The sequence below is a fragment of the Mirounga leonina genome, unplaced genomic scaffold (genome assembly GCF_011800145.1).
Source record: "Mirounga leonina isolate KUSES-001 unplaced genomic scaffold, KU_Mleo_1.0 Mir_173, whole genome shotgun sequence".
NCBI lineage: Eukaryota > Metazoa > Chordata > Mammalia > Carnivora > Phocidae > Mirounga > Mirounga leonina.
Window position 1 is genome coordinate 69,546,897 of NW_023270447.1, and position 22,203 is coordinate 69,569,099.

The 22,203-nt window shown below is 47.3% G+C and overlaps 2 protein-coding genes across 9 annotated transcripts in view; one reads left to right on the forward strand and one right to left on the reverse strand.

The window, feature by feature from the left end:
* The first annotated feature begins 43 nt into the window (after nt 1-43).
* On the forward strand, nt 44-7,400 carry FNDC5 (fibronectin type III domain containing 5). Of its 3 annotated transcripts, none has more exons than XM_035019187.1 (6): nt 44-146; nt 1,768-1,883; nt 2,389-2,587; nt 2,913-3,002; nt 4,826-4,959; nt 5,293-7,400. In XM_035019187.1, exons 1-6 carry the CDS (start codon nt 74-76, stop codon nt 5,296-5,298), a joined length of 618 nt encoding a protein of 205 aa, XP_034875078.1. In that variant the 5' UTR covers nt 44-73; the 3' UTR covers nt 5,299-7,400. The 3 variants fall into 3 exon arrangements, with proteins under 3 accessions (XP_034875078.1, XP_034875076.1, XP_034875077.1); XM_035019185.1 differs by having other exon boundaries at nt 5,858-7,400; XM_035019186.1 differs by having other exon boundaries at nt 6,031-7,400.
* A 3,291-nt stretch (nt 7,401-10,691) lies between these two features.
* The window catches only part of S100PBP (S100P binding protein), a 34,559-nt gene continuing 23,047 nt past the window's right edge, over nt 10,692-22,203 (reverse strand). For 4 of the 6 annotated variants that reach the window (XM_035019191.1, XM_035019188.1, XM_035019190.1 and 1 more), the window contains 2 exons: nt 15,578-15,665; nt 10,692-13,314 (listed from right to left, as the gene is read on the reverse strand). In XM_035019191.1, coding sequence (XP_034875082.1) covers nt 13,170-13,314; nt 15,578-15,665 — 233 coding nt within the window. In that variant the 3' untranslated portion in view covers nt 10,692-13,169. Of the gene's footprint in view, nt 13,315-15,577; nt 15,666-20,059; nt 20,111-22,203 lie in introns of those variants that run through there. The other 2 variants (XR_004681737.1, XM_035019192.1) reach the window with 1 other exon arrangement.

Consider the following 22,203-nt stretch of genomic DNA (forward strand, 5'->3'; position numbering starts at 1 on the left):
GCGCCAGCGGCCGCCGGGCGCCGGAACCGCGTCCCCCTGCGCCGCCCCGGGCCGGCCGGCCGGAGGAGCCGCCATGCGCCCCGGGCCGCCCCGCGCCGCGCTCCGCCTGTGGCTGGGCTGCGTCTGCCTCGCGCTGGTGCAGGCGGGTAAGGGGGCCCGGGCGGGGGGCGCAGGGGGGGCGCTCCGCGCGGGGCGGGCGGGCGGGAGTCCTCGGGCCCCTTCCTGCTCCCCGCCCCCCCAGCCCGGCCCCGGCCTCTTCGCCACCTCTTGCCTCCCGGGCCCGTCCTCCAGCCCCCGACCCCTGGCCCGCCACCCCAGCCTTGGGGGTGTAGGGTCTTGCGATCCCCAGTCCTCTCATCCCATGGCCCTGACCCCGGGCCTTTGCCTCAGGTGCCCGAGCTGAGCTCCCTTCTCTGGCCTGGGGAGCAGCTGAGGACACCAGTCCCCCCACCTTGGGCCTCCCTCCCTGTCCCCAGAGCCCTGCAGGACAACTCTGCGGGTCAGAGCAGGATGGGGTCCCAGTTTGCGTGAGCAAGTGTGAGGGGGATGGAGACTGGCACCCTAGAGCTCGGGGTGGATGGGGTGGACCCCTGAGCCCGCCGCAGTCATGGTCTGGCCTGCCCCCAGCGCCGGCCTCATCCTCACCCAGCCCAGCCTCTCCTGGGGCTCTGTATCTGTCCCTTTGGCTTCTGGCACCTCGCTCATCACTCCCTCTACCCATCTCTCTGTGGCTCAGTGCTTTCTCTCTCTCTCTCTCTCTCTCTCTCTCTGCTTCCTCTCTCCGTCTGTCTCTGATAGCCCACTTGTCTGTTTTCTGGTTCTGTGTCTGCCGCCACCTGTCTGTGTCCCTCTGTCTCTCTCTCCACCGATAGCTTTGTCGCCCCAGGCCCAGCCCCTGGGGCCTCAGGTCCACTCCTGTGTGGGGCAAAGGGTGCTGCTCAGGGCCAGGTCTTTCCCTTGCCGCACTCGCCCCTTGGGAGATGTAGACACTGTGTGACTCCAGGGCCCCCCTTCCTGCCCTGATCGCCACCATCCCTGTCTCCCTCCCACTCCCTTCTCGACTGATCCCCTTTCATCCTCTTCCCACATGCAGAAGACCCTGCCTAGCCTGTACTCTTGACTCCCCTGAGAGAGCCTGCTCTGAGTGACCCCATCTTCCCCTGCAACCTCCCCACTTGCCTCTTGGAGCTGGCAGAGTGTGGAGATGAGGCTCACGTAGACCCTTCCCCAGGCTGCATTCTGTCTGCCTCACTGCGATATGGGGGTTCCTCTCCTGATCCTCACTCCCAGCCCAGGGCTCATCCTAGCCTGGCTCTTCTCAACCTCTGGGTCTTTCTCCTTCCCTCAAGGTCACTCACGTAACAGTGTGGTATTGTAGAAAGAGCACTGGACTGGGAGTCCTTTTGACTGCTTTCCATCAGACTAACTTTCAGCACCTGCAGACCTGGCCACCTAAGCCTCCCCTATGTCTGGCTCCCCACCTTTTACCACCCTTCCATTAGATCTGGCCCTGGCCCAGGCCCATCAGTTTTAGCTTGGCCCCGGATAGGGCCAGTGTGACTTGTGGGGGCTCCCACCCTGGACACGAGGAGCCTGGGCCTCTCAGGCCTCACTCTTGGACCACTAATGAACAGAGACCCACGTGCCAACCCCATTGGACGCCTTGCTTTCTTCCTTCCCCCACTGCGGGGCCTTCCCCAGGTTCCCACTTAGTGGGCCTGGGCCTCAGCAGGGGGTGCTCAGGCTCAGGTGCCTCCCCACCCCCAGATAGCCCCTCGGCCCCAGTGAATGTCACTGTCAGGCACCTCAAGGCCAACTCTGCAGTGGTGAGCTGGGACGTCCTGGAAGATGAGGTCGTCATCGGATTTGCCATCTCTCAGCAGGTAACCCTTGAAGGGCTGGGAGGGGAGGACACATCAGGATAGTAGCAGGGGATGGGGAGGAGGGTGTGCAGAAACAGAAAGGAAAAAGGAATCTAGAGCAAGAGGAGACAGGTGGAAGAATTGTACATATGGCTTGGAATGGGGACGCCAGAGGGGAATGGATCAGTGAGGAGGGCTCTGGGGCCTTTGACTGGAAACTGGGAATCGAAAGTCTGGTTTTGATCTCACACAGACCTGAGTTCGGGACCCGGTGCAAGTTCTCACTGGAGAGACGATCTCGGGCAACTGTTCTAACCTCTCGGCACCCACACCGTCTCCCTCTCTGTAAAATGGAGCTAGCGATAGTCTTAGCCAGCTGCAGAGATGAGGGGTGCGTGAGGAAGCTTAAGTGTGTAAAGGCTTTAGCTCAGTAGCCAGGTGAGCCCTTGTCACGGCCAGAGAGGGGGGCCGAGCGGGGTCGGTGGCTGGGCACTACCAACAGTGGGCCTGGCGTCTGCCCCGGCAGAAGAAGGACGTGCGGATGCTGCGCTTCATCCAGGAGGTGAACACCACCACCCGCTCGTGCGCCCTCTGGGACCTGGAGGAGGACACCGAGTACATTGTGCACGTGCAGGCCATCTCCATCCAGGGCCAGAGTCCCGCCAGCGAGCCAGTGCTGTTCAAGACCCCTCGCGAGGCAGAGAAGATGGCATCCAAGAACAAAGGCAGGCCTGGCACTGTTAGGGGGGTGGGGGGAAAAGGGGGGCCAGGGCCGGAGCAGTGGGTGGCTCGAGGAAAGCACCGGCCCCCACTACCTCCCCGGACCCCCAGACCTGAGAGAGAGGAGGTCACCCTAGTCCCCGAGACAGTGGGGATATCAGCTCTCAGCTTTGGCTGGCTGCCGCCCCAGGTAGCCATCAGCATGTTCTCGAATCTCTTCGTTAGGTGTCTGGACACCTGTAGAGATAAGCACTTAAGATCTTGGGCCTGGCCCTAGAGGGGTGGCTGGGGACTAAAAGAACCTCGGACCCAGTGTCTCCCTCCCCGCAGATGAGGTGACCATGAAGGAGATGGGGAGGAGCCAACAGCTGCGGACCGGGGAGGTGCTGATCATCGTAGTGGTCCTGTTCATGTGGGCCGGTGAGTGCCTCCAGGTTCTTCCTCACTTGGCCTCTGGGGAAGGGAGGCCCCTTTTCTCCCAAGAGTGGAGGCAGCTGAGAGGTGATGTGAGTAGTCTTGAAGTCCTGCTCTGGGGACCAGATGGGACCCCTTCTCTAGCTAAGCTCTCACGAGAAACTTAGCGGATTGAGAGCTAGCTGCCTCGGAGGACCCGTTATTTGAGCCCTTGCCCTTCCCTCCCTCGGGAGTAGTTTGGGCTCCTGGGGCAGACACACCCAAAGCCCCTTTGCCTTCTGGCCCTGGCTGCGGCAGCCACGCCTCCTTCTGGGGTGCCGGGCCTCCAGGTGCTTCAGGCTTGGGACACCCTTTGAAACCTACTCCTCCTTCTAGCCCCGGTTCTGAGTCCGCCTCCATAAAATGTCCCCAGTCTGTCCATGAGCATATGGCACTGCTTGTCTCTCCCTGTAGCTCCTCTTAGATGAGGTCGTTGGGCTCACGTCTCTGCCTTTTCCCACTTGTCTGTGAGCTACTCGAGGATAAATAACACATTTCATCTCGGTACTTAACTCAACCAGCATTTTCTGAATGGCCTCTCCGTTCCAGATAGTACTACAGTCATGACTAAGAAGAGCCCGGGGCTTGCAGGAATTGGCTTTAGGAGAAGCCAGACCCCTACTTAACTATAATTCAGTGTTATGGGTGCCAGGTATGGGGGCAGAGGAGAGGGAATTAATTCTAGCAGTAGAAACTAGGAAAAACACAGAGAGGAGGAAACATGGGATGGGAATTGAGCTTTGAAGGATGAATAGGAGTTTGCCAGGCAGCCAAAAAAGGGAACAGGGTTCTGTTGACAACATGTATAAGAAACAAATTCAGTTCAGTCTGGCTCAGTGCAGCTGTGACCCAAGAGAGAAAGTAGAAAGGGGGACAGTGAAGGAAGGTGAGGCTATAAAGTAGGCTGGAGTCCGTTTTGAGGGATTTGAACACCATGCCAAAGCTGTCTTAGTTTGGTGGTTGAGAGAGCAGGCTGTATTGTAGAAGCATCTGGAAAAAATATTTTGTAGGCACATCGAAAAACAGGCAGTTGAAAAAAAAAAAGGGAAAAAAGAAAAAATAAAGGCTTGTACCAAAGAGGTTTCTGGTGCATTATCAGATATGGCATAGATAGTATTTACATAATCGTAACAAGATAAACGTGGTGAACTATCCCAAGACTGCGATTGTGATCTGTTAGGATGACAGGAAAGGACGTGGGGGGAGATGCTAGCCTGTATCTACCAAGGTGGAAAGTCAAAAGATAGGATCTAAAGCAGGTGGATCCGGAAATAGCACTATAAATAAAGCAGAGGTAAAAATGGAGAAGACACCTACCAGAATTGGAGCTGGCTTCCTTAATAGTATTTGGCTTTCAAAAACTATCATGTTCACATATTAGTAGTTTGCTAACAATAAGCATTTAGCCGAGCGCAGACCCTGGAGCGCACACCCCGGCTCCCCGCACCGCGGGACCTTGAGCGGGTTCCTAGGTTCTCTACGTCGGTGCCCTCACTGCGAACTACAGGTGCCCTCCTAGCGCTCTGAGGACTTGGGGGCATCGGCCGTGCCCGTGCCCGGCTCGGCGGGCATTACTGTTTCTATTTCCCCTCACTGGAAAAGAGAGCTGTCAGGGGTTTGATGAAGGGAAGCGGGGGACTTGGGGCAGGGGGTGGCCGGCGGGGGGGCTGGTGAGGCAGGAGCCAGAGGCCACCCGGAGCTCAGCAGGTGCCAGTGGGAAGGAAACGGGTGGGGGCACTGGAGCTCTGGCGTCTCACTGCTCTCCCTTGTCCCCCCCCCGCCCCCCCCAGGCGTCATCGCTCTCTTCTGCCGCCAGTATGACATTATCAAGGACAATGAACCCAATAACAACAAGGAGAAAACCAAGAGCACGTCGGAAACCAGCACACCAGAGCACCAAGGGGGAGGTCTCCTCCGCAGCAAGGTGAGCTCAGGTCTCGGGCCTGGGTGGGCGGCCCCTGGGCTGCAGCAGGGTCAGCGCGGGGCCGGGCGCGCGTGCAGCTGGGCAGAGCCGAGCTTGGCCGCTGCCGGTGTGACGCAGGGGACGCTGCACGTGGATTTCGGACCTTCTCCTATGGCCGGGTGCCGGGGGCCAGTGGGGTTAAGAAAATGCTGTGAGTGGGGAGGGCAGAATGCTTGGTTGGTGTGGGACAGCACGAATAGGGGGTTCTGGGCTCATTTCGGCCCCTGCCGTGTTGTGTGACCTTGAGCAGGTGCTTCACCTCTTTGTACCTTCATTTCCTCTTCTGCAAAACAGATATGAAAACCTTGTCAGTGCTTGCTCTGAGCCGCTCAGAAGAGACGGTAGAGAAGTGGGAGGATCTCATGGTTCTGACGATGATTATCCAACAAACAAACATCTGGCCCTCTCTACATTTCCTCCTCCCTCCCATCTCCTCACACCCCCTGGCTTACTGTCTTCTCTCTTGGCTTCTCTCTGGAGCATTTTCCTGAAGCCTCTTAGTAACCCCCATCTCCAGAAGCACGTCGACAGTGTCAGGGGCCGAGGCCGCGCTCAGAGGCAGGTCTGCAGGATGGGAGAGAACCAGCCGGCGGGATGGCTCTGCTGGGGGTGGACCGGGGGCTGGGGGGCCCAGGGCCTGGCACCCAGTCTTGGCAGCTAAGTGAGTGAGGCCGAAGGCTGGGTTTGAGAAGGCAGAGAGACGAGACAGGCAGGCAGGGCTCCTCCTTCCCTTCTATGCGGGACAAGAGCCTGGCTTTCAGGCGGCAGCCCTTCCTTCTCGTGTCCTCCCCCTATTTTCAACCTTGCAAGAAGTCTATTCGATTAGCCCTGGCTGCTTCTCTCATTTTTTTCCTCCCAGTTTCCAAACAAGCCCTCGGTGAACATCATCGAAGCATGACTGCCTGTCTGCAGGGAGAAGGATTTCATTTTTCTTCTCTGCTGGTCTCCAGGTCCATGGGCACAGGGACAGGGAGGACTATGGTGGGTGGGAGGCCCAGCTAGCTGCACTGTTCTCCCTCTTCCCCATCCTAGTCTGGTGAAGGAGGCTGAACTACAAACCCAAATTCTGCAAAAAAATAAACAAGCCACAAAACTAAAAGGCCTGGCCCCATTCTGGAAAAGGCAAAGCTGCATGAGACACAGCCTTCTTTCTGCCTCCTCGCCTCTCCTGGACCGGCTTCCTCTTTGAGAAAATGCACAAAGCTCTTGGGAGATGACAAGCACCTAGACTGACTCCAGCGGTGTCTATCAGACCGAGAGCCATCAGGGAAGCCATGGGGCAGGGTCATGGCTGCCAGCAAGCCTTTTCTGGATCCAGCCATCAAGGACTTGTTTGTGGTGTGACGCACAACTTGGCGAGCGTGTAAGATGTTCTGTTTTGTCTCTTTGGAAAACACGACTGAAGGGCTTCACTCCAGAGGGCAGAGGAATTCCCCGAGCTGATTGCCTGAGGCCTCTGTCTTTGGCCCTTATTCCGACTATAACATCATTAGTCTGGAGTCTTAAGAAGACGAAGTGAGGAGGAGACCTGGGAGGTGCTGGCCCCATTTCTTTAGGAGGAGTCTCTTGGAGTTGGAACAATGCTGGCTTACACAACTGAAAAGGTATGTCCACGTGGGACATCCTAGGGGCTGCTGAGTCACCCGCTCTGGAGTGGAAACTGCTGGAAGACAGGCCTGAGCCATTACCGTGGACAGTCAGAGCAGCCCTGGCCTCTGGGGTCTCCATATCTCGCCATCTCATCCAGGGTTCTGTGAAAGCTACCCAGGGTCCTCATGTCCTTCCCTAGAGCCTGAGTGGTGTGAGGTGACAGGTCTCTCTCTCCACTGCCCCTTTCTGGTAAACAAAACAAAACAAAACAAAATGGTGCTTGATAAGGGAAGGCAGACTCTTCCCTGGGACTGACAAGTTACGGCTGCTGAATGCCTGCAGGGGAAGAGATGGGCCTCTGCGCCTTCCGTTGGTGGCGAATGACGGGCATGTGGGAGGACTGCGCCTAGCACAAGCCTGGCACAGAGTAGGCTGTGTGAATACCTGTTGAACTGAACGTTAAGAGCAAGTGGTCCCCCCGCCCCCCAAGCCAGAGAGCTGAAAGCCATCACCCAATGACCACCCCTTCCTTGCGGTCTACAAGAGCTCTCCCGGCTAGGCCAGCCACCACTCTGCTTGGCCCCAGTGTGGCAGCACGGGGAGGGAGGAGAGACAGGGTAAAAGGCAGATGTCAGCAATACTAAGGGCTTCCTCATGGAAGGGCATGAGGCTCCACTCATTGTCTTGTGACTTCCATCCCTGCTGAATGGGGCTGCAAGGCCAAGGCTCCTTAGGGGAGAGGTCCTTACCTCTGATCCAGTTAGAGCAATAACCTCTTTTTAAATGTAAAATAAAAGACAAATGAAAAGGCACATCCTTGTCTTCTGGTAAATGCCCAAATGTTACCCTCTTTTTCCGGCAATTGGCAGCAAGTCAGGATGTGTGGAGGAGGGAGTCCGTTCTCTCTCTCCATTTTGGCCTGCAGCTTCTTAGGGACATGCTGCCAGCCAAGCTGGAGTTGGAAGGGAAATCTCGAACAGATGGGGGTGCACGTGTAGGAGGAGAAAATAGCTCCTCCGCCTTCCTATTACTGAGGCCTCCAAACCCAAGCTTGGGCTGCCTCGCCACACAGGTACGCAGGCTGGTGCTCAGTTTTTAGAAGGAAGGGTTCTCCCCTTTGGGCGGGGCTGGATGTTTTCCCTGACCAGAGGAATGCAGTTGTAGTGTCTCCCCAGAGTGAGGAGGGAAGGAAGGAGGAACTGCATGCTGTTTGGGGCGGTTAAAGGGACATCATTAGGATTCCAACAGCAGGCTGAAAGGTGGAGTAAGGATGTCATTAGCCAGTGAGCAAACCAGTGAATGGGACACCTCGAACACTCCTGTCCAGAGCCAGCAAGAGCTGGAGAGAAAGGGTCAGGTGAGGGGGACTTAGGGGCACACTGTAATGGAAGGTTCCAAGAGGAGGAGAGCAAGTCTTAAAGGCTGGGTGGGAAAGTGGAAATCTGTTGGCACCCAGAACTCTAAACCACACGTGAGAGAGGTACTTGCCAGGCCCCGGGTCCTGTGCGCCTGTCTAGTGCCATGTGGCGCAGAAGCCCCGAGGTCAGCACCAGGTACGTCCAGCCAGCTGTGGGGGCCAGGGGGTTAGCGGTACCTGTAGTACGTCAGCTGAGGGTATGAGGGGGATGGGAGAGGAGTGAACAGTCCGGTTTAGGGAAACCCCATTCCCTGTAGTTACCTCCCTAAACCCCCAAGTTCTACAGCGGAGCTATTCTTGGACCAGCCGTCATGCCCAGAACCCTACAGCTATGACTTGAGCCGGGGTCCCCTCTTCACCACATAGACCCGCAGATTCCTCACAGCTTGGGACGGGTGTAGGCAAGTTCTGGAGACAGAGGCCTGAACTGCAGGCCACGCAGGGCCTATGGGAGAATGCCAGACGAGAGGCGAGGCTTCCTTGTCACCGAGTGACCCCTCAGGCCAGCTACTTCTCTGGGGGGGGTGGTTTCCTTACTTGTCAAGAACAAAGGGGTACGAACAGAGTCCCAGAGCCCACCTGACACCTGGGAGTAGGAGCCAGGGGGCTTCCTCCCAGGAACAAGAGGGAAGCCCCAGGGTCTGGAAGAGGAGGACTGTGTTTCTGTGGGGCAAGAGTCCTTCTCTCTTTCTGATCCTGTCCTTTCAACCCAGGCTTTTCAGGGTAGCGTCCTCCAGAATCCACTTTTAAGACCTCTAATTCAGCTCTTTTTTTTTTTTAAGATTTTATTTATTTATTTGCGAGAGAGAATGAGAGACAGAGAGCACGAGAGGGAGGAGGGTCAGAGGGAGAAGCAGACTCCCCGCTGAGCAGGGAGCCCGATGCGGGACTCGATCCCGGGACTCCAGGATCATGACCTGAGCCGAAGGCAGTCGCTTAACCGACTGAGCCACCCAGGCGCCCCTAATTCAGCTCTTTTTAAAAATATGTAGTATTGTACCACTCCAGTCATGTGACGTTTTAGATTGCCATGTTATTTCTTACCCTCTTTAAACCTATTTGAGTTTTTGGGTTTTGCTCTTAAGTGGCCTCCAAGAATGAATTACTTCCATAAATGGGAAACACCCCCTGGCTCCAGCCCCACCAAATATTCCCAGAATATTATGCAATATTCCCAAACCCTCAAGTGTCACTTGAAGCTAAGTCGAAGGAGATCCTCATATACAAATAGTTCCTTAGTGATAATAATGATTCAGGACTACGACATGGAGTGTTTTACAGGTTGTCCAAAAGATTACATACCACCCCCTTCTCAACGGGTGCTGGGGAAGGTCAGATTTTCTGTCTGTGGCATGTTCCAGTTGTCACTGGAGGAGGACAGGTGGGGAGGATTGACAAGGCAGGAGCTTGTTCATTAAGGAATTCCACCACTGACCAGCTGATACTTCCTGTGACAAGTGGAAATTTTTTTCCTGACAGGTGCTCTGACATACAAAGCAAGCATACCCTAGAACCAGCTTAGGAATAATTGTTTTCTCTTAGAAAAGCAGGACAACACAAAGAAAAGCCAGGAACTCTTTCTAGTTTTAGGTCCTTGGGTTTTTTTCTTCCTGTAAAAGCTCCAAACAGGCTAGAGAATGACCCCATTCTTTTGAGAGAAGGTCCGTTTCTCCTCCTCCTCACTTTTCCGTAACATAAAACAAACTAAAGGTAAGAACACCACCACTTCAAGAGAATGCAGCCTGGTCTCTGAGACCTTTAATGTCTGCAGTAATGCATTGCTAAAAGGGAAATAAGCAACTACGGTACCAAGGATCTACACCTGACAGAAACAAAATGGGTATGTATAGGTCAAGAGTACCTCAGAGGAAGACAATATCAAATAGCTGAGTATTTAGCAAATCTATACTGAAGCTTTTGCTTGGACTATAGAATATCCATTAAACAAAACTTACATAACAGCAAGCCCGAGAGCCTGTCCAAACATGTCACTACTTATTTTCTCAGCATGAGTTGAGATTTTAAAAGCTTTGGCTAATACAGGTGACAAGCTTTTATTGCTGTTATCCTGGTCTCCTGGGTAAGTCTAAGAAGCTCAGGTTCCCAAAAGGGTTCTAAGGAACGCCGTGTCCCCCACATCTACCCACACTTATTCCACCTTCATCCCAGGTTCCAGGAGCAGTCAGTTTCTGGGGAAGTTGGGTTAAGAACTACCATCAGTTTTGTATGATCAGTTCTGGTTTCCCCTACCCCTTTCAAAGGGAGAATGCTCTGGGATGACTCAGCTTCCTCCTTAATCAGCACCAGCTCAGGAGAGGCAGACAGGGGTCCCCGCACAGCCATGGGAAGGAACGGAAGGCAGTGCTTGTCTGATCGGGCTGAGCTGGCTCCCCCTCTGCAAAAACAGCACAGTGGTATTTCAGGCTTTCCTATGTCAGGCTCCTGACATGCACTACATGTAGCTGCAAATCCCAATCAATTTCAACATTTCTTACCTGCTGGAAGGCCTTTCTCAACACTGTAATCTACCCTCAGAAGAATAGGGAGCGTGGACCCTTGCCTCCCCAGTACCACACTCTACTAACTGCCACCCCCGCCCAGACCCCACTAACCTGCCCACGCAAAAGAGGAAGGAACCCTCCTTCAAAGCCTGCAACAGACGGCCACAGTACATATGCCACGACAAGAACTTTTATTTCTCTTTAATGACATTAAACACAACTGCTACAAGGAAAAAAACATGATAAAGAGGAGGCACCAAACTTCGGTTTCGTAACTGATCCTGACATCTCAAGTCCATCAGGCCTGCACGAGATGCAAAGCTATAGGTTATTGCAAGCTCTTATAAGTAAACTATGTAAACAGCACGTTTTTACGCTTTGTCAAGACCCCTGTGGTGAGAACATCGTCATGAATGAAGAAAGCTAGGTAGGCAGTTAAACGCACATAACCCTTACTCAAATAAAATACAGCAAGAACTCAGGAAATACTAGACTGAGAACCCAACACCAGGTATGAGATATGCAGCTTTAAAAACATACTAAAACTCCAGATTTTACCTACTACCATCTTTAAGGCAAACATGCCTGGTAATGAGTTTTCTTTGGCTTTGTTTTTTTTCTTCTTAAAGAATACCATGTTAACCGCTAGAGAACAGTTCTCTCCTCCCCCAGTCCAACAGATTTAATTAAGCTGCTAACGCTTTGGAAAAACAGAATTATTTGAGCAAAGAGGAAATGTGATTGTCACATTTTCTAGTTAACCCGTCACTCATTTGGCAAAGGCAATGCTGCCATTACACATTCAGACTTAAACCCTCCTTTACCAGGAATGCGGGAAGATGAGCCTAAGCAAAATGCTGTCCCTTCACTCCTTGGGTTCGTGGGCAACTAGACAGCTCGGGTGCTAGTTATTCCAGCTACAATTAATTGTTATTATGCTATGGTTCCAAAGGTAAACGTCTGCTTATCTCACTCCATCATGCTAACTCAGGGAAACCTGGAGAAGTGACTAATGTAGTAAATGTCCATTATGCCAAGTAAAGTAATAGATTTTGACTCTTGCCTTTGAACAGAACTTTGCATTTGGTCCCAGAATCTAAACCAAATGTCCAAGGAAGAGAATTCTCACCTAGATGAAGACAGTAAACACCTCGGGACATCCATCTAAGCTGATTGGTGTCTTGAATGACCAAACCTTTCCCTCAGTTTCTAGAGCAAGGTAGGGTGTTTAAGATGGGTTTCTCACATACAAAGGTGGGGCTGATGAAAACACAAAACCAGACAGAGGCAGTTAGCCCAGTATCACAGGCCATGCTATGGCAACCATGCCCAGCCCTCACGGAGGGTGAACAGCATGAATGCGGGACTGCAAAACCTCCCAACAACTGTCTAGAGCCATCTGTAAAGAAAGAATAACAAACTCCTCAGACATCCCTCAGGATGGCTGCACAAAGTCTGTCAACTTAATTTAGAATACCAAACCTTTAGATCAGGTAATGCTTTTGTACACAGGCTTAATCACAACTACATTAGACCCACATTAGTGGTTTTGTCCAATTGTGTTTCAGAGGTTTAACCAAATGAGATGGTAACAGCTGGAAGCTAAAGGCACGTCTTGTTAACTAATAATGGAGACAAAAAAGTGCCTCTCCAAAGTCTCTCCGACAGGATGGAGCTCATTGACTAACACATCAACTCATACTTGAAGTTGGAGTTGAGCAGATGAAACGAAGACCAACTCACACCTCAGTAGCATGGGCTTTCTGGCTTGTCCTGGAGGTAAGACTCTGGGTGGGAAGCTCTTTAGTAAAGAGAGCAGGGAGGCTGTTCTTAGGAGGCAAATCTAGGTCTAACAGGATACAGGAACACACCAATAGAACCTAAGGAGCATAATGGTCACTGGTGAAAAAAGAAGGAAAATCCTTGAGAAAAGGCAGAGCAGACAATCCGTCACAAGACCACAAATCGACAAGGGTTAGTCAGCAGTCTTCCGTCAGAGTTAAGATGTGTAAGATCTGTAAACCTATTGTGCAAAACATATTTAATGAAGGGGGGGCAAAAAATAAATAAATAAAGGCAGCTAGTAAGTACAAAAAGGAGAGAAGATTTACACTTTTAATTTGTCCTTTCAACAGGATTTTTGTCCTGCTCCATCCTACTTCAAATGTCCTGGATTACCAACTTTAAAATACTGACAAGTACTCAAGAGATTCAAATAAAAATGTACAAGGGGTTGTTAAAAGTGACTTATGTCCACTTATAAGTCATCAGCAATAATTAACACTGGCTTGCAGCCTGGTAATCTCTTCCTTACAGGAGATTAGAAGATGATTCTCTTTTGGGCACCAGAAGGAGACTTCACCTCTGTGAGGAGGTGGGTGTTTTGCTTGAGCCTAGGTATTCTGGCTTAATGCAGGCTTTCAAGAAGTGGCCACTTTCGATTTAAATAAAAAAAATTAAAACGTAACAGTGCTTAAACTTACATGCACACAGACAAACAAGAAGGACCTTATACAAAAAAATTTCAAGTCAGCAATGGAAATTTCCAAAAGGTGACAAGTTCTTTAAATAAAAATCTTGTGGAAAATAAAATTCAAAATCTACAAAGCACAAAAGAGCAGAAGATAAGATGCTGCTCTGAACAGGACCCTGGATAGGGACCTTCACTGCTGATGGGATGAGACAAATGGACTTGATGGGAAGTCCGGGAGACGCTGGAACCGATGGTGGCTTCGCCTGTTCCTGTCGACCCACTGAGTCAGACTGTATCTCTGCAGAGGTTTCTGCCGGAACCGAGCAGCGTAGTTTCTATCAGGAGAGAAGGAAAATAAAAACAGGAAAGATGAGGGTTTCAGCTGGAATGGCTATTTGTACACAAAATTTAAATGGCCTAGGCAACCATTTTAAGAATATCTTTACTTTGGGGCGCCTGGGTGGCTCAGTCATTAAGCATCTGCCTTCGGCTCAGGTCATGGTCCCAGGGTCCTGGGATCGAGCCCCGCATCGGGCTCCCTGCTCGGCGGGAAGCCTGCTTCTCCTTCTCCCACTCCCCCTGCTTGTGTGCCCTCTCTCGCTGTGCCTCTCTCTCTGTCAAATAAATAAATAAAATCTTTAAAAAAAAGAATACTTTTGGGCACCTGGGTGGCTCAGTCAGTTAAGCATCTGCCTTCAGTTCAGGTCATGATCCCAGGGTCCTGGGATCAAGCCCTGCATCGAGCTTCCTGCTGAGCAGGGAGTCTGCTTCTCCCTTTACCCCTCCCCCCTGCTTGTGCTCTCTGTCATGCTCTCTCAAATAAATTTTTTTAAAAATCCTTAAAAAAAAAAAAGTATCTTTACTTTTGGATATCAGATATTAATTTTACATTTCAATCCTCACAATTTTAGAAATTATTTATACTATTTTATTTATGTGAAAGTCAAAATGTAAGCGCTTTTTCCTTCCAACTCCGAAGCCAGTTGCCAAAGAGGTATTATGGTGATATGTGTCATATACATGAATGTTAAGAAAACCTAATATATAACGTATAATAATGTTTCAGTAGGAAAAAAATATTTTCTCCCTCAAGAAACATTTAAAACAGGATCTATATTTCGTTGGCTGCATCAGACCTGTACCTCCAACAGGACCTCACTGTCTGACACAGCTCAAGGTTGCTCAGGACACAGCAGTTAAAATTAGAATAAAATTCCCAGAGAAGGTAAGTCAGCATGTGAGTATCACACTGCAAGTTTAGAGACTGAATAATTAATAGCATGGACTCACAGTAAAGTTTCTTGAGCTTCTTTAATCACCCCCAGTCCTTTAGGCTGGGGTTCTGAGTAAGACCCTCTGAGATAATTTGATCTCATTCTCAACTCCAGCTGTTCCTAATAACCACCTGGGAAGCTTTTTAAAGGTAAAGATTCTTGCCCCCAACCCCTGACTTAATGACTTAGAATCCCTTGAGGCAGGACCTGGACATCTGTATTTTTAGATATCTCCGCAGGTGACTGTCAGTAGCCAGAGCTGAAAATAATTCTAACATTTTATGACATTTATCTAGCCCTATATGCAAGTACTTGCTGAATTCTTTAAATACATCACCTCATTTAATGTGAATAACAATCCTATCAGAAAAGCACTATCGTTAATATCTTGTAGAGGTAAGGAAACTGAGTCTCAAGTTAAATAACTTGTCCAAGGTCATAAAGTGGAGTAAGTAGAAAAGCCTGGATTTGAATTCACACCTATCTCCAGAATTCATCTAATAACCATCATACTGCCCTATCTTTCTGAGATCTGCTATGATTTTGGCAACTATAGGGTCAACACTGAGTATAAAGGCCCTGAGGTGGGAGCATGTGTGACATATTCGAAAAATAGCAAGCCAGTGTGACTAGTGCAGAATGAGCAAGGGGAAGAATAATAGATGAGGCCGGTGAGCTAACCACGTCAGCCCAGGCCATGGTCCTTATAGCGGATTGTGAAGATGGGAAGCCACTGGAAAATTCTGAGCAAAGAAGAGAACGTGAATCTCTTTGGCTGCTGAGTTGAGAATAGTAGACAGGCAAAGGCTGAAGCAGGGAGACCATTTAGGAGACTTCCAATAGTCCAAGTGAAAATGATGAGAAATGGTCAAGTTATGGATATATTTTGTATGTAGAGCTTATGGGATTTGCTACTGGGTTGAATATGGGGTGTGACAAGAATCAAAGATGACTCCAAGATTTCTGAGTAACTGGATCAAAGTAACTGAATAAATCTGTAAAACCACACTACATCAAGAATCCAGAAGATCCAGAATAGAAAGGCCCTTTGACATGAATTAGTCCAACATATTAGTTTTAGTGATGTGAGGACCAGAGAAGTGGCATGACTTGATCAAAATTATATAACTAAGTTATAAACTGCAAAGCTAGTACTGGACCCCCCATTTCCTGAATTTCAGCTCAGTTCTTATTCCATTATATTCTACTGTTTCTTTTCCCACCTCTGGAATTAAACAACAATTACACCCCAACTCCCCACAACATTCCGCCTACAGCCAAATTTTCCTCCTCCTCCTCCTCCTCCTCCTAATCACCCACTCACCTCATGGTGAGGTCCGAAGGATGCTGCCATTTTGGGTTCTGCCTATGATAAACTTGACCCATCAGGGCATACAGTTCCCCCGAGGCACCTGTGACACAGAGGGATCGTGGTTAGGAAGCAGCTCAGTGAACTTGCCCATGTCAGCCTACGTCAAAGCATGTGCTTTCAGGGAAAGAGAAAACAGGCACTGGTCCTAATTATATGAGTATCACAAGCAGTCAGCACAAAAACTGTAAGCCAGAGAGGGGAGCTTGCTCTCAGATGATGATAATGATGATGAAGCAATAATGACAGCCACCATTCATTCACTCAACACTTACTAGCTCCTACAATGCGTGAGGAACTTCAGTGATCTCTAGAATATGGTGGTAGACAAGACACTGTACCTGCGCTCAATTAAGTTATATAGAAGACAGGAGATTCCAAAACTTGTGGTAAGTGCAGTGACAGGAGAAACACAGGCCGCTGTGAAGCACAGAGACTGGAAGGTGGGGGTTTGAGAAAGCCCTCTCCAGGGTAAGTAAACCAGAAGCAGGGATCAAAAGGATGTCTAGAAGTTAGTGAGGTAAAGAGGGGTGGGGGTGCGGGTATCCAAGAGAAATAGCTAATATGAAGGCCCAGAGTTCTAAGACAGCAAAATACATTCAAGAAACGAGAAGTTGAGAATAGAAGGCAGATGGGGGCTTTCTGCTAACAAGAAAAGTTGTTGGAGGCAATTTCTCAAATACCTGGGAGCCTGGCAAGGTGCTACGCACTTTATATACTATCTTACCTAATTCTAAAAAAAAAAAAAAAAAAAAAATCTCATATGGAGATAGTTGTTATTAACATCTTTTTGGAAAGGGGATACTGTGGCTCAGGGAGGTGGACTTGCCTTAAATGCTCAATCTCAAAACTGGCTCCTGTCTGACTCCGTACTTTTGCCACCATCTGATAATGCTAATTTTGCACTTAAGGGCTGAGACTTAGGTTGAAGCTTGCAAAAACAGAAATTATGATTAGAGAGAACAAAATAATTTGCCTAGACCAGTGATTCTCAAATTTCAAAATGTATCATAATCAGGGGAAGTATTATAAAGCAGATTACTGGGTCCCAGCCCCACAGTTTCTGATTCTGTAGGTCTCCAGTGGGACCTGAGAATTTGCATATCTAATAAATGCCCAAGTGATGTTGATGCTGCTGGCCTGGGAACCACACTTTGAAAACCACTGCCCTAGACAGTAGAGACTTTTCTTTCAGCGAGCTCACACACTTCCCATTATCTTCTCCACTGTGCTCTCAGAAACCAAAAGCAGTTGAACTAGGCTACAGACTATCTTTTCAAGTTCTGGTAAAAGATATTTACTTAACTTTTAGGACCAATCTAATTTATTGGAAGCCTCAAGAAGTTGAGCTTTGTAGAGAAAGTATATACTTTGAAGTTAGGCAGACTTAAATTAAAATTCCAATCCAGCCACTAACTAGCTCTGTGACCCCGGGCAAATCGTTTCACTTCTTCCAGGCCCACTTGATTCATCTATGAAATACAGACAATACTACTATCTAGCATGAAGCCCAACATTAGGAACACAGCACATAAAAGACTCAGCACAGTGCCTGCCACAAAGCCGCTGCGCAGTACGTGCCAGCTATTGTTACGGTGTTAGAGCTACAGGCCTATGTTAGTTCGCAAAGACTCTTCGAATCGTGTGACACTCACTCACCTCTCTGTAAGGAAAAATGTTTATTAAGTGGATCAGTCTACACATAAACTATGACATGCTTTATAACACTCAGCAGAAATTCTCTAACCATAATGAGATGATACTCTTCAGGAAAAATTTATAGATTCATTACAAGCTTCTGTGCAGTTAAAATAAAAAAGTACAACCAACGGTAAAAGAAGACAATTGACAAAATGAAAAATACATTTGAGGGCGCCTGGGTGGCTCAGTTGGTTAAGCAACTGCCTTCGGCTTAGGTCATGATCCTGGAGTCCCTGGATCGAGTCCCACATCAGGCTCCCTGCTCGGCAGGGAGTCTGCTTCTCCCTCTGACCCTTGCCTCTCTCATGTGCTCTCTCTCATTCTCTCTCTCTCAAATAAATAAAAATCTTTAAAAAAAAAAAAAGAAAGAAAAAAAAGAAAAATACATTTGAAACATGTCTGGCAAAGTTTTAATGTCCTCACTCTACAGGAGTAATCTCCTCATAAACAAAAGAGGTCAAAGGACATGAATAGGCAATTCATAAAAGTAATACAAATGATCAATAAACATAATGAAAAGTGAGTCCAATCTCACTAATATGGGAAGAAAACATATGAATCTCACTTCTTGAGAAGGAAATATAAATCAGAAAAGAATTTCTCCTTTAAGAAGGGAAGTAGCTTTAGATTAGAAAATCCCTTGCCTGCTGGATGTCTTAAGTTAAAATCAAAGGTCTCAAATCAAATTGCCTTTCCCATATCCTACATTCACTAGCACCCCAATCGTTCTAGGCCTGCAAAAAAAACATTTTAGTGAGGGGAAAAACCAGCTTTGTAGGACTTTCAAGATATGTTTTTCCTGCCAAAGCATCACTAAAGGAGGGCTGGCATGATACAGATACTGTGGTATCCGATCTCAAAATGGAACAAGATTATCTGTAGACCATGTCCTTCAGCTCACTCATCTCTTACCAGCTAGATCCTGATGATGGAGGCTAAAGATATACTATAAGCCCCCTACAAAGAAACCTATTCACTTTAAACTCAAAGGGGAAAAAAAACTGGTCGATTAAGCCCAAGGAGACTTCAAGTATTAAACAGCTAGGAGTCATAATCTAGCAGGAGCAACTTACATATAGCACTTACCGTGTTATCAGACATTGTCCTATGAGCTTTACCTATATTAACTCATTTGTTCATTGTTATAGTAATCCTATGAGGTATTTTGCCCATTTCATAGATGAAGAAACAGAGGCACAGAGAAACAATCTGCCCAAGGTCACACAGTTAGTAACGGAGCCTGAATTCTAACAATATAATACCATCATCGAGTTGAATTTCCATAAAACTTTTTCTGGACTGACATTTCTTAGTGGGGATTAGAAAGCAAGAATCATATCACAGTATGTCTCTTGTATACCCAGTTGGTACCTCGCACAGTGCTGAGTAAACAAGGGCTCAATAATGAGGTCTCAGCTCATGCACCAAGAAATGTTAGTTCTCCTTAGCACTAAGAACTTACTGATGGACTAGAGTAACCCTTTTTGATAAGACTTAATGATCTAGAGATAATGGGAGCTACATTTATTAAGCATTAATTATGCACCAGGCACTTTGCTAACTGCTTTGCATTCACCCTATCATCTAATCCTAACCACCACATGAGGCAAATACCATGATCCCCATCTTACTCATGATTAAACTGAAGCTTAGAAGATACTCATCTATCATCTAGTAAATGGGAAAGCCAGGATTCAAACCCAGGTGGAGCTAATAATCCAAAAACCTTATTTCAGCTCACAGCTCCTATCTCTTCTGCCAAATTTAGAGATGCTAACAAGAATGGAAATGTTTGAATTTTCTCTTCACAGTCTCTAACAGATGGGCTTTCTTGGACCAACAATCAGTACCATGGGTTTAAGTTGTGGCTAAAAGGTGGCGAAGACTGTCCTTTGTTTTGTGCCTAAATAACAATGAAAGAGAAAAAAAACCCTTAACATTGCAGGAATGAGATAAGCAATTCATCTAAACCTTAATCTATAAATATGTAGCTCACTAGTTTTGGGGACAATCCAGTCTAATAACTGTCTTTAATAAGTTAGGTCAATCAATTGTTAAAGAGGAGGAGGAATGGAAGATGCTGAATGCTTGCTATGCCAATGGCCCTTCAGACAAGTTTTATATGTCACCATACTTTGTACATGACCCTGTTTAATTAAGTGCGGCACATGACCCACAAACAGAGAATCTCTCAGCTGGCTAATGACCTAAGAGCTGGCCTGGCACCAACAGTAAGTGAATCAATCAGATACTCTCCTTCAGAATGTGACTGTGAGCTTTAGTAATGAGGGTGAGAGAGAAGAGCACACAGGCAGGGCTCCAGAAGAGACCAGACACACAGGAGACAGCTAACAGAGAGCAGCAGCAGAACTGGTCAGAGAAAGATCAGAAGTATGAGAATCACTAACTCAGCAGGAGAACCTGCACAGGGAACAAAGGCACCCATTTCTGAGGGGCATGAGGCTTGGATCTATGGCTGATTCTTTTCACTACAAGAACCGGCTGTGTTGGTGTCTAATCTTCAGTAAATCCTTAAACTCGGTTACTTAAAGGCAATCACAATGTCTCTGTTCCTCGCAATCAAAAAAATACCTAATACAGGGGAGGGGATGAAAAGGGAAAGAAAGAAAAACATGTGCTATAGGGGTGTAGGCTACTGCTTTTATAAATACATTAATAAAATAGGAATAAAAAGGAAGAAAGATTAAGTGGAAAATAAGAATGCAAATGTGTCACCTCTAGGTCAACAAAACTGCGAAGATCTAGTGCAAATCTTGACTGATTTTCCTTGCAGACAGGGCAAAAAACAAAAGAAAGAAATAGACATTATTATATATATATTATATAACTCATTTTTGAAGTGATGTATTAGATGGGGGCTATTGAGTGACATATGAATGTCCTCAACAGTAATGCCAAATGCAGACGCAGAATGTACATAACCATTGTTGCTTGTGATCTCCATTAACAATCAAAGCAGAGACTTCTACTCCTAAGCATGATGAATGGGCTTACCTCCCATTCTAGTAAGCAACTAGAAACTGGGCAAAATATATGAAACAACTGTTTTCAGACTGCTCAGAATCGTGATTCCTGAGAGAAGGGAAGTAACTGAAGTGAACCTGGAAACTTCTTATGAGTCTCTGAGTCTATAACTTTTCAAAATAAAAAGTTTAAAATGAAGGCAAAACAAACACTTTGTAAATAAAACAAAAGCAGAGAGACTTCATTGCCAGCAGACCTGCACTATAAGAAACTAAAAATTCATCAGGAAAAAGGAAAATAACAGATGGAGAAGAATCAAAAGCACTGAAAATGGTAAATATGTGAGTAAATATAAGACTTTATCTCATTTTAAAAAGTCTTTAAAAGATAACTGTTGAATGGGTTGAAGGGTTAAACATGTATGTATATGTAAAATGTATAAAAATAATAGCATAAAAAACAGAATGGAGGGGCACCTGGCTGGTTCAGTCAGAAGAGCACTCGACTCTTGATCTTGGGGTCATGAGTTCGAGTCCCACATTGAGTGTAGAGATTACTTAAATAAACAAATAAACTTAAAAAAAAACCAGAATGGAGATTTTGAAGTGTACTGTTATTAGGGCCTTATATTATATGTTAAGTGGTGTATTATTTGAAGGCGGACTGGTAGGTTAAAGATCCATATTGTAAACAATAGAATCACAGTTCTCAAGGTGTGTTCAAGAGTCCCTGGGAGTCCCTCCACACCCTTCTGAGACTTTACAAGGTCAAAATTATTTTCAACACAATACTAAGATGTTATTTGTCCTTTCCACTTGCATTCTCTCAAGTGTACCATGGAATTCTCAAGAGGCTATATGATGACAGAGTACAGAACCACATATGAGGATCTGGCAGGCTTCTGTTAAGCCAGGAATTAAAAGAGATTTGCAAAAATGTAAATCAATGCCATTCTTCTCCCTAAATTTTTGGTTTTGTTTTAAAAAAGTTATTTTTAGAGGCGGCTGGGTGGTTCAGTCAGTTAAGCATTGGACTCTTGATCTCGGCTCAGGTCATGATCTCAGGTTTGTGAGATGGAGCCCTGTGTCAGGCTCTGTACTGGGCGTGAAGCCTGCTTAGGATTCTCTCTCCCACTCCCTCTGCCCCTCCCCTCCTCTAAAAAAAAAAGTTATTTTTAATGGCGCCTGGCTGGATCAGTCAGTGGAGCCTGCCACTCTTGATCTCTGGGTTGTGAGTTCAAGCCCCATGTTGTGTGTAGAGATAACTTTTTTTTTTTAAAGTTATTTTTAATAAAAACATATTATTTATGTTAATGTGCAAAAGTTTATTTTTTAAATATATTAATATTTAAATAATTTTTCAGTTCTAACTTTTAATATGATTGAGTATAGAGAGATGTAACCCATACAAACAAAACTTTGGGGTCCTGAATTTCTAAGAGTATAAATGGGTCCTGAGACCAAAAACTTTGAGAACTACTACCCTAGAACAACCACTAAAAATAAAACAAAGGTATAGGTAATAAATCAAGCATGGAGATAAAATGGAATACTAAAAAATACTTAAAAAAAAAAAAAAAAGGCCAGGAAAAGATGAAAGAAGACACAAAGAACATAAACAAATAGAAAACAAGTAATAAGATGGTAGATTTAAAACCAGCCATACTGACTGGACTAACGCTCAAATTAAAAGACTGAGATTGTAAGGCTGGAAAAAAGAAAAGCTAGACTCACTATATAGTGCCTACAAGACATCCACTTTATTTTAATTTTTTTTTTTAGAGAAGGAGCGGGGAGGGGCAAAGGGAGAGAAAGAGGGGGAGAGAAAATCTCAAGCAGACTCCAAACGCAGCACCTGCACGGGATGAGAGGCTCCATCTCACAATCCTGAGATCA